At 38.6% G+C, this 12,980-nt stretch overlaps 1 protein-coding gene across 2 annotated transcripts in view; it reads left to right on the top strand.

The window, feature by feature from the left end:
* LOC126415193 (GATOR complex protein MIOS) overlaps positions 1-12,980 on the top strand; it is a 212,146-nt gene that overhangs the window by 33,710 nt on the left and 165,456 nt on the right. For both annotated transcript variants that reach the window (XM_050083411.1, XM_050083412.1), the window contains one exon: positions 9,245-9,514. In XM_050083411.1, the coding sequence (XP_049939368.1) occupies positions 9,245-9,514 (270 nt within the window). The remainder of the gene's footprint in view (positions 1-9,244; positions 9,515-12,980) is intronic.

Genomic DNA, 12,980 nt, shown 5'->3' with positions numbered 1-12,980 from the left:
GGAATGGACTGGGTCCTCTGGTCCAACTGAACCATCATTGATTGGAAGTCATTATGTTTGGCTACTTTGAGACCATTTACAGCCATTTGTGGACTTCATGTTCCCAAACAGCAATGTCACACCATTGGGCCACAGTTGTTTGTGATTGGTTTGAAGAAAATTCTGGGCAGTTTGAGCCTATGATTTGGCCACCCAGACTGCCTGACATGAATCCCATTGAACATTTATGGGGCATAATTGAGATGTCACTTTGTGCACAACATCCTGCACCATTAACATTTTTGCACTTATTACTCTGGGCAAAAGGAGGACCAACACAATATTTGGAAGTATCCCATGACTTTTGTCACCTCATTGTGTAAATAAAATCTTTTTGTTTCATCTGCAAAGGATTTCATCAGGTCTTCTGTTAAAAATACAAGGAAAAATGACAGAATACTGTAATTTTGACCTAATCAGTGCTTGTGTCTTGAAGCTGAATCATCAAATGCATGCACAAATGGCCGAAAATCACTTTCCTTCCAGGAAAATGTGTCACTGAAGCATGCTCTTTTATCAGATAATTCATTCTTACTATGAAAAATGTCAGATTCTGAAGAATTTTCATTGCTTTTAGAGACAGATGAATGTTTCGTACCAGCTGACTTACTTGGCTCAGAACTGTTACTTGGAGATTCTGTTGCATTGTCATCATCATTATCAAAGATGTATACAGTATATGTAGACTGAAGCAACAAATGAAAGTTTGTACCAGGGCCAGGATTTGAAACCGGGTATCTGCTCACTATAGAGATGCATTAACCACTATGCCACCCTGGCACAGTGGCTTTGCCCAGTTGCACAGACTGTCCTAGCATGCCTCCCTCCTCAGTCCAAATTCCCATTTACATCTCAGCCCACTTTATATTCCCCCTAAACTCGAATAGCATTGCAGACGAATGAACATTTGTTTCAAGGGCAACAGGGCGACATAGTGGTTAGTGCATCTGCCTGATGAGCAGGAGGTCCGAGTTCAAATCACAGCCTTGGTATAAATTTTCATTTGTCTCATCAGTATACGTACATACATCACAAATGTTTGAGACTTGAAAATCGTCTCTGGAACCATATAGTTTCATTCGATTAAAGCAGATATGCATAGGTTTCAGGAAGGATCCCCTGTTTTGTTTGATGCCATGGTGCTATTCCAATGCAGTTGAAGAGCCTCTGCAGTGCTGTTCCAGTTTTGGAGGAATATCAGATGGGCTGAGGTGTGTATGGGGATTTGGGTGTGCTAGGGTAGTCCATGCCGTTGTGCACAGCCACTGTGTCAGGGTGGAATAGTGTTTAGCGCATCTGTCTGCTGAGCAGGACACCTGGGTTCGAATTCCGTCATTGGTACAGATTTTAATTCATTGCTTCAGTCTGTGAGCATACGAGGTGTGACCAGTAACTAATGGGAATTTTTGTTTTTCTTAAAGAATCTTTGTATATTCATCATCAACTTTGTCCCCTTCAGACTAATGCGCCTCACTTGTGCCAGCACTTTTTTCAATCTTGGAAGCGCTTCTGGAACTCTCTTTTCATTATGGTGTTCAACTCCTTCAGCGATTCTGTACTTGCCTCATCAGTGGTGGCAAAATTATGTTCTGTCACGGTTTTTTTCAACTGCAGGAATAGAGAGAAACCGCAGGTGATTGTGTCTGGCGAATATGGTGGATGAGGCAACATTACAGTTTTGTTTTTTGCCAAAGAATCACAGACAAGCATTGAGGTGTGACAGGAGCACTATCATGATGCAACTTTGATGAATGATTTTGTCACAGTTCTGATCATTTTCTTTGGATTGCTTCATGCAAATGGTGCCTAACTTCCAGGTAGTATTCCTTATTGACCACATGACCATAAAGGAGGAATGCATGATGCACTATCCTACTGTATTTGAAGATAATGTGATAAAAATAATAAAGTTTTTTTTCAGCCTTGGCTCTTCAGGCAGTTTCCTTTGGGAAGGTTGCTCCTCCATTTCAGTGTCATACCCTTATACCCATGTTTTGTAACCAAACCTTCTTTAGAGGTTCTGGGTCTTTGTCATCTTCATTGTGACGTCATTCAACAATTTCATAAAAAACTTTGCTACTACACATTTCATCTCAAAACATTCAAAAAAATTGCATGGCATGAGCCAGAGGATGTGCTGAGATCACCACCAATTTTCCAGAACCATTTTCTTTATTTCTTCCACATCATCATCAGTTATTGATATGCTTGGACATCCAGGTGGTGATAATCTTAACCATCTTCTCGACCTCCTGTGAAACATTTGTACTTCTCATAAACTCTTGTCTTACTCATAGTAGCTTCACCAAAAGCCACAGTCAGTATTTCAAATGTGGTACTGCACTTATTCCATTTTTAAGCAAAATTTAATGGAGATTCTTTGCTCCATCTTTTTTGAAAGTATAAATTTGCCAAGCACTTGAAAACACATATAATCTTTTTGACTTTCAAAAAATAAAAGAAATATATTTGAAATAGCTGAAAATGCAAACATACAACTTTATCATGTGTACCAACAAGATAAAAAAAACAACTGATAATTCTATATATGAAGCCCACAAAACTAACAAATTCCCATTACTTTTTAATTACACTTGTTACTTCACAGATGTTAGAGGCTTGAAAAAGGTCTCTGGAAATACATAGTTTCATTTGGTTAAAGCACCTATGCCTGTGTTTCAAGCAGGACTGCTATTTCGTTTAGAGGTACTGTTTCAGTATCCAGTACAGTTGGAGAGCCTCTGCAAATGCTGCTCAAGTTTAGGGGAATGTCAAGTGGACTAAGGCGTAACTGGGAATTTGGATTGAGGAGGGAAGCATGCTACAGTAGTACATACAGTTGTGCAAAGCCACTGTGCCATAGTGGCATAGTGATTAACACATCTGACTGGCTTGATTTCTGGCCTCGGTACAAATTTTTGTTCATGGCTTCAGTCTGCAAATACACATCGTAGATGGATATAGTTTCATTTCACTATCAAAGAATTTATTTTCATTGTCACTTCTAGTTAGAATCTCCGAAATTCCTTCCTGTGTCCTACCTTGATGGTGTGCAATTTTCTCAGTCAAAAGTGAAAATGAAAACTGGAACACAAATAAGATCAGAACAACAAATGCGCACAGCCCGGATGTTGGAAAACTGCTGATCACTCGAGGTGAAAATATGGCTACTCGGCCACTTAGCTAGCCGCCAAGTACCCCATGTTTTAACATGCCTGGAGTGCACTTTTTAACACATTTAAAGCAGTCAGAGGTAACAGGAATTCAAGAAAATATAAAACAATTCTTACAAAAACAGAGTATGTGACCGCCACAATAATACTGCACAAAACATTTCTAGCAAACCAATGGTGAGGCACTCCATTTTCAGGGGTGCCACAAGTTCTGGAAATCAGGGAATATCGGGGAATTTCAAATGTGTCGGAGAAGTCAGGGAAATTTGGAAAAAACACTGGAAGAATCTTGTTTTGCTTCAATAGATGAAATGGCTTGTTTATGAGTTGTCGTGCATTGTCGCGGGCTGGGCGCCACTTCCCTACTGTCTCATTCTTGTTGCTTCTCCCCTTCCTACCACTGTCCTCAGCTTGCAGTCAGTGCTGCCACCACATCTGACCGCTATCCTAGCAGCTGCTGATGAGAGGCAGGGAGGCATGAGGAGTGGTTTGCTTGGATCTGATTCTAAGTGATCACTGACACAGCGGCCAGAGATGGCAGTCAAGTGTGCATGAGTTATGTCTGGGAGATTGTCCATGTGCTCTAGTTTTCTGATAAAGGCTATGGCCGAAAATTTAGCTGTGAGGGTGTGATTGTCTTTTCTACATACCCCCCCCATGAACCATGGACCTTGCCGTTGGTGGGGAGGCTTGCGTGCCTCAGCGATACAGATAGCCGTACCGTAGGTGCAACCACAACGGAGGGGTATCTGTTGAGAGGCCAGACAAACGTGTGGTTCCTGAAGAGGGGCAGCAGCCTTTTCAGTAGTTGCAAGGGCAACAGTCTGGATGATTGACTGATCTGGCCTTGTAACACTAACCAAAACAGCCTTGCTGTGCTGGTACTGCGAACGGCTGAAAGCAAGGGGAAACTACGGCCATAATTTTTCCCAAGGGCATGCAGCTTTACTGTATGATTAAATGATGATGGCGTCCTCTTGGGTAAAATATTGAGGTAAAATAGTCCCCCATTTGGATCTCCGGTCGGGGACTACTCAAGAGGATGTCGTTATCAGGAGAAAGAAAAACTGGCGTTCTACGTATTGGAGCGTGGAATGTCAGATCCCTTAATCGGGCAGGTAGGTTAGAAAATTTAAAAACGGAAATGGACAGGTTAAAGTTAGATATAGTGGGAATTAGTGAAGTCCGGTGGCAGGAGGAACAAGATTTTTGATCAGGCGAATACAGGATTATAAACACAAAATCAAATAGGGGTAATGCAGGAGTAGGTTTAATAATGAATAGGAAAATAGGAATGCAGGTAAGCTACTACAAACAGGATATTGAACGCATTATTGTGGCCAAGATAGATGCAAAGTTCATGCCTACTACAGTAGTACAAGTTTATATGCCAACTAGCTCTGCAGATGACGAAGAAATTGAAGAAATGTATGATGAAATAAAAGAAATTATTCTGATTGTGAAGAGAGACGAAAATTGAATAGTCATGGGTGACTGGAATTCAGCAGTAGGAAAAGGGAGAGAAGGAAACGTAATAGGTGAATATGCATTGGGGGTAAGAAATGAAAGAGGAAGCCATCTGGTAGAATTTTGCACAGAGCACACCTTAATCATAGCTAACACTTGGTTCAAGAATCATGAAAGAAGGTTGTATACATGGAAGAACCCTGGAGATACTGACAGGTTTCAGATAGATTATATAATGGTAAGACAGAGATTTAGGAACCAGGTTTTAAATTGTAAGACATTTCCAGGGACTGATGTGGATTCTGACTACAATCTATTGGTTATGACATGTAGATTAAAATTAAAGTAACTGCAAAAAGGTGGGAATTTAAGGAGATGGGACCCGGATAAACTGACTAAACCAGAGGTTGTACAGAGTTTCAGGGAGAGTATAAGGGAACAATTGACAGGAATGGGGGAAAGAAATACAGTAGAAGAAGAATGGGTAGCTTTGAGGGATGAAGTAGTGAAGGCAGCAGAGGATCAAGTAGGTAAAAAGACGAGGGCTAGTAGAAATCCTTGGGTGACAGAAGAAATACTGAATTTAATTGATGAAAGGAGAAAATATAAAAATGCAGTAAATGAAGCAGGCAAAAAGGAATACAAACGTCTCAAAAATGAGATCGACAGGAAGTGCAAAATGGCTAAGCAGGCATGGCTAGAGGACAAATGTAAGGATGTAGAGGCTTATCTCACTAGGGGTAAGATACATACAGCCTACAGGAAAATTAAAGAGACCTTTGGAAAAAAGAGAACCACTTGTATGAATATCAAAAGCTCAGATGGAAACCCAGTTCTAACCAAAGAAGGGTAATCAGAAAGGTGGAAGGAGTATATAGAGGGTCTATACAAGGACGATGTACTTGAGGACAGTATTGTGGAAATGGAAGAGGATGTAGATGAAGATGAAATGGGAGATATAATACTGCGTGAAGACTTTGACAGAACACTGAAAGACCTGAGTCGAAACAAGGCCCCGGGAGTAGACAACATTCCATTAGAACTACTGACAGCCTTGGGAGAGCCAGTCCTGACGAAACTCTACCATCTGGTGAGCAAGATGTATGATACAGGCGAAATACCTTCAGACTTCAAGAAGAATATAATAATTCCAATACCAAAGAAAGCAGGTGTTGACAAATGTGAAAATTACCGAACTATCAGTTTAATAAGTCACGGTTGCAAAATACTAACGCGGATTCTTTACAGACAAATGGAAAAACTAGTACAAGCCGACCTCGGGGAAGATCAGTTTGGATTCCGTAGAAATATTGGAACACGTGAGGCAATACTGACCCTACGACTTATCATAGAAGCTAGATTAAGAAAAGGCAAACCTACGTTTCTAGCATTTGTAGACTTGGAGAAAGCTTTTGACAATGTTGACCTGAACACGCTCTTTCAAATTCTGAAGGTGGCAGGGGTAAAATACAGGGAGCGAAAGCCTATTTACAATTTGTACAGAAACCAGATGGCAGTTATAAGAGTCGAGGGACATGAAAGGGAAGCAGTGGTTGGGAAGGGAGTGAGACAGGGTTGTAGTCTCTCCCCGATGTTATTCAATCTGTATATTGAGCAAGCAGTGAAGGAAACAAAAGAAAAATTCGGAATAGGTATTAAAATCCATGGAGAAGAAATAAAAACTTTGAGGTTTGCCGATGACATTGTAATTCTGTCAGAGACAGCAAAGGACTTGGAAGAGCAGTTGAATGGAATGGACAGTGTCTTGAAAGGAGGGTATAAGATGAACATCAACAAAAACAAAACGAGGATAATGGAATGTAGTCGAATGAAGTCGGGTGATGCTGAGGGAATTAGATTAGGAAATGAGACACTTAAAGTAGTAAAGGAGTTTTGCTATTTGGGGAGCAAAATAACTGATGATGGTCGAAGTAGAGAGGATATAAAATGCAGACTGGCAATGGCAAGGAAAGCGTTTCTGTAGAAGAGAAATTTGTTAACATCGAGTATTGATTTAAGTGTCAGGAAGTCATTTCTGAAAGTACTTGAATGGATTGTAACCATGTATGGAAGTGAAACATGGACGATAAATAGTTTGGACAAGAAGAGAATAGAAGCTTTCGAAATGTGGTGCTACAGAAGAATACTGAAGATTAGAGGGGTAGATCACATAAGTAATGAGGAGGTATTGAATAGAATTGGGGAGAAGAAGAGTTTGTTGCACAACTTGACTAGAAGAAGGGATCGGTTGGTAGGACATGTTCTGAGGCATCAAGGGATCACAAATTTAGCATTGGAGGGCAGTGTGGAGGGTAAAAATCGTAGAGGGAGACCAAGAGATGAATACACTAAGCAAATTCAGAAGGATGTAGGTTGCAGTACTTACTGGGAGATGATGAAGCTTGCACAGGATAGAGTAGCATGGAGAGCTGCATCAAACCAGTCTCAGGACTGCAGACCACAACAACAACAACAACATACTTGTGTGCGGCTCAGCGATCATCTTTGTGGTGAGTTGCTACCTATCACCTTAGTACTGATTCTCGAGTATTTTACGCAAGTTATCTGTTGCACAGATTAATCACTGTGGTCTCATTTCATCAACATGGTGTCTGTGACATATAAATAGCTGTCCACACAAGTAGACTTCCACGACGGGGCAAAACTGCAGCCATTTCAGCTGATCTGAAGCCCATCGTTTCCCACCAATGTGCAAGCCCTACCTGTCGGATCTAGTCTCACTGACCTACCCACAGGCTGGGTCTGTTTGTGTTTGGCATAATGTGGAGGATTTTAGTGGTTTATCCAAGGACCTGGGACTGCAGTGCTCCAGGGCAGGCCAGAGGCCTCGTGCGATGGATTCAGGAATTGCGTCTGTCTCACTGCAAGTGCATTGTACAGTGCAGCATTTTATATACATTTTATTTATTCTAGTACATTTTGGCACCTAGAAAGTAGTTTATATTTTAGAAAGTATGGATGATAAGAAGAAGTAAATTGTGGCAGTGGCTGGTGGTTTGTATACTATGTACTCATATATTTCTTGAAAGAAAAATCACACAATACCTGTAAAATAATAGACATTACACAGTGGATCATAACTGACAATAACAAACATAGTAGAACTGATATTTTATTGGTCACCTATAGTGTCGGTTTGCACAACTCTTCCCCCCTTTATGCACTTCTTTCAAGATGTCTACATATTTCTGAGGTTATTTTTGAAATCAGGAAAGATATTTTAAATATGTCATTTGACTCCAAGGAAATACATATTTTTGTCACCAAATGTGTTTCATTCCATTGAAATAAAATGAAAACAGTGGTCTTAATTAAACGCATATACCATTTGGCCTGCTTTCTCCATCTAAGGACAGTTCATTACAAAAGATGTTGATATTAGTACTTAAGATTTTTGCTCACAAGGGGGTGAAATTCAAAAGTCCTTACCTTTTGTTGTCAGCTTATGTCTTTATTTACCGTTGGGATCTCAAAATTTATCAGGGAAAATGCTGAAACTTGTCTGTAAATCAGGGAAATATCAGGGAATGTCATTTGGGGAAACTTGTGGCAACCCTGAATTGGCATCATCTCTAAGTTGTCGAGTGTAGTACAACAGTTGGTACTGTGAGAGATAGAAAAGACAGCTGGATGTAGCCAACTTAGTCGAATGGCATGGGTGTGTTGTTTACAGGACAAACAGCAAGATAGGGCCATTTTACAGATTGGTCCTAATTAAACTTCAGAGGAAATGTTCAGGTGGTTCGGTGTTCATCCTTTTTGTCATTCAGAGCCCACTGTGACTGTAACTAGATTTATGTTTGGAGTTGAACATTTTCAGGCAGTGATAAGTGTAATATTTGTTTTAAATACTTGAATAAGTAGAATCGTCACTGCACAAGATCAGGAAAGAAAGTTTTTGATGTTTATAGCAACCCAAGGTGACACAACTTTTGCTGTGTGTAATTGACTCTCTTTGTACATATAAATGAGGGAAAATTTGCAGGTATACACAAATCCACTTTTACTCAGTGTATGTTTGAACCTTAGCATATATTTTAAAATTTCATATTGGGATTTAACATTGTTAGTAGCAAGATACCCAAATATTACATTGTAACAAAGTGTTGTAATGCCTAGCATTTTCGGTTGTGAGTAACACATTCATACTAAGTACAATTTACCTTTAACCACTCAGTACAGATGTTACTTTAGAAATGCTCATGTTCAAAAGCTTGGTTGGTTTACCATTGAAAGTTGTAGCTAATTGTGAAATTTCTGCTATGTAATCTTTACCTTCTCAGTGATCTGCAAACTTAAAATCTGCTATACATTTTGAACTCTTCTGTTTCTTTACTTTTGGATAATAACTGTAAATCCACAAACAGATATTATTGATGCAAATTAGTGGTTAAGTCGCAGAATTAAATAGCTTCTTATGATGTGTTCTTTGTATTGTTAGCAAGCTTTATAAATATTTTTTGAATGGATGGATTGTATGCTTTCTGATGAAATGTATTATTACTTCACTGTTCCTCCATCTCACTATAATTTATTTTTTGCAGTCCCAAGACATTCAAGACAATGTAATGGTGTTGCTTGGAGTCCTGTGGATAGCAATTTACTTGCTGTTGGTTTAGACAAAAACAGAGCTGACCACTCATTGTTGGTTTGGGACTTAACCAGATGTCATTTGCAACAGCAGATGCCTGACAGTGTTCGGCCTTGTGCAGAACTGGGGCTGTCAGAGACAACTCACTCATTAGCCTGGTTACAGCCAAGAAATATTGTATTAGGAATGAACAGTAAACATTTGAAAGTATTTGACATCAGGGGTGAGTTCATTTGGTTTATATCTATGTTCTTGGTATAGCTCTGAAAAATTTATATTGACATGTGTCATTTCAGATTCATTTTTCAAAACTCACTGCATTATCCAATTAAAATTACAAACATTTTGTGTTATAAAGTTACAAGGTGGAAGAGTAGCTGGCATGTAACTAAACTTAAGGTGCCAAAAGTCTGGATACTTGTGACAGACCTATATAAAAGTACAGAAAACTAAAAGCTATCTTAGGTTTGAGAGTTATTATTTTCTTCTTTGGGTAGGGAGGAGGAACAGATTGGGGAAGGTGAGAAACAAGGGGTGCTTTACTCAGACCTCAACTTAAGAGGGAGCCATCTGTTGTGAATCTGGTGTGTGTGTGTGTGTGTGTGTGTGTGTGTGTGTGTGTGTGTGTGAGGGGGGGGGGGGGTGTCCGTGTTCATGTGCGTACTTGATCTCATGAAAATAAGTGATAGATAGACGTTATAGTTTTCTCAAATGAATTATCCTTGGCTACACATATTTCACATTATCTTACAAATTGTGATGTTGCCCAAAAAGTGTCAGTGGAAGCTTGGAGGCTTGTGGGTGCCAGTGTACAAAAGCTCGCACTAAACCTCCAGTTTTTGAAGCAATAGTTCCTTCATTAAGGGCTAAAGAGAAAGAAGGAAGAAACAAATTGTCAATCCAGGACAAGGTGATACGATGCTAGGATAAGGGAATGTAGACATCTTGGCTCCACTAAAGTTGTGGGATGCAGTAACAAGTGGACTGCAGTTATTAGGACTAATAGCATTTTCTAAAGAGTGATAAAATACATGGTATTAACATTTTATTTATGGCGAACATATGACATCAGCCAGAGGACTTTTAGTGTAATTTAGTTTAAACTGTTATATGTTCCATGGATGGTGTCATCATAGTATTGTAGATCATCTCAGGTTAGTCAACAGGTAGCTGTTTCAGTTGGTTCTGTGGCTACACAGTTAACTCACAAAGTTGTCTGTAGACCAATTTAGCCCATGATCATGCTGAGTGAACTTAATTTTAGATTTAAAATTACAGGAAAAAACGCAGTTACACTTGTACAGATAAAAATGATGATAACAACAATATGAAAAGAATAGATTGCTATGCATGGCATAGGGTAGGTGTTGAGTTGCAGACAGGCACAATGAAAAGGCTGCAGTTGCTGCATTGCACCTGTCTGTAGCTCAATGCCTCCTCTGTGCAGTAAACAGCAATCTATCCTTTTCATATTGTTGTTGGTTTGCCCTGGACTTTCCATTGTTTAAATTGTTAACGAAGTAGATGTAATATTGTCTTCAAAGTTATTGTTATTGTCTGTAGGCATTTCAGATCATTGGGTGAATGTGTAAAGAATATTACGGTTTTAAAGCTCACTGTATCCTATACTGTGCTGAGGTTGAGTAGTGTTTACTGTTTGTACCCACACTCACAGTAAATTGAATTAGACATACTAACCTGATAGTGTGTAGCTCATCATGTCAGACTTGCATCATGATGTTGACACCATGAGTCACCAAAATAATTAGGGAACCATCTTGATATGTGATCTGTGTTGTACTGTGACCTTGCTATCAGCATATGCTTTGGCACATCAGTCCAGGCAAATTTTGAATTTTTGCTATGTGTCAAGTGGGGCTTAGCATCACTTACACTAACCTCTGTGTCTTTTGATGTGCATTGAGTAAAGGTAGATATATGAAGTGGTTGCTTCTTTAGTCCATTATGTAGAGCAGTTTCTGGATGTATGGTTTGTTATTGGCCATTGTCCACTATTTAACTGGTAATTTGTGATGCCTCTGCCCATTTTTGCAGTCTGTACTTGAGTCTGACTCACTGTCTGTCAGGTACAGCTCAGTGTATAGACATACTACTGAAATATAAAATCTGTACAATTTCAAAATTTAATGAAGGGCATAATATAATGAAATGTGTTTAAAAAGAAGACAGGAGAGTTGGGTTAATTGTATGACCAGTTGAAATATTTAAAATATGCTGCTCCTTGTTAAATATGTCTGCCTGTTTTATAAGGCTTGCCTATTAAGTTTATACACCAAATGATGATGTTGAAATGAAACATTTTTTTTTAAAAAAAGTTGTTGTTGTTAAAACAGTGCTAGCTTGAAAAGCAACTGATGTTTATTTATGGTCAGTGTGTAAAGAAACAGTTTTGTGAAAAACTGTAAACCTTGTGTGAAGACATTAATTGGATGATTTTACATGATTTTTGTAAAGGCCTAGCTTAGCATCACTACCTTAAATCATTTTGTTCAACTTTTGATAACCAGTTGTCAATGTTGTGTTTCTTCTAGTGATGAATTTTGTTAAGGTAAACCAAAATTAGTTATTGTTCCAAAAATCTGTGAGGTTGAGCACAACATGATTGAAGAGGATCAACATGTAATTTACTTGAGAGGGATGCTTCTTTAGGTATATCAAAGACTGCAGTATATTCTGTTTTTCATGAACATTTACCTGTGGAAAAAATTGTACACCTCATCGATTTTGCAAAATTGTGCCAAAGTTCAAACTCAGGCTTTTGTCAATTGGTGTAAGAAAATGCTCAAAAAATTTAACTGGGGAAATGAAAATTCTGTATACAACATCCTAACAGGAAATTGAACTTGGCTATATTCGTACAAGCTGAAAATTATACTACAATCAATTGTTTGGTGTTTCAGGATGAGCCAAAACCACCAAAAGTGGTTTGTTTGTTTGTGAAGCGCTCAGAAGAATATGATCACTTGTTTCTTTGTTACACTGTACATGTTGCAACCATTGTTTTAGAGGAGTGTAGAACTGTTAAATGCATAGTGATATACAACCATTTTTATGCCACATATGGTAGTAGGGAAAGCAAAACAACCAAAAATTTTGCATCATTCATCATCGATACACCATATCAAAAAATTGGTTATTTGGAGGAGAAAAACATCAAATCAGAGTTTCATTGCCTATATTCATCTATTTTATCACCTAATGGTTTCTTGTTTTCCATATGTCAGATAAAAAATGCATGGATAGTATCTCAAGAAGCTGTTGAATTCTTAGAAAATCACGAGGTACCAACATCAGAGTGGGAAATATGTTTCCAATAATTCTGAGAAACAATTAAATGAATTGCACAAAAAATATTTTTATTTAATTGTTTATGTAGAAACTTAGAGGCTGCTTTTTGTATTAGTCTGTGTAATAAATAATTAAAAATAACGTTTATTAAATTTAAACCGCCATGCTATTTAGTGTCCTCCAAATGACCAGCACATAGCCTTGCGCACAAACGGGTCAAGTAAACTTACCTTGTAAACTGAATCATCCCACAGCAATTCAATAGAAGTTATACATGTGAGCTATGGAACATGCGAATGACTGACAAAATAACTAATATATTAAAATGATGTATTTAATGACAGTATGTCGCTTTGTATTAGCGACTGCACTAAAATTAC

Source organism: Schistocerca serialis, chromosome 1, assembly GCF_023864345.2.
Source record: "Schistocerca serialis cubense isolate TAMUIC-IGC-003099 chromosome 1, iqSchSeri2.2, whole genome shotgun sequence".
Taxonomy (NCBI): Eukaryota; Metazoa; Arthropoda; class Insecta; order Orthoptera; family Acrididae; genus Schistocerca; species Schistocerca serialis.
Note: the sequence above shows the minus strand (reverse complement) of the source record. Positions and strands in the feature narration are given on the sequence as shown.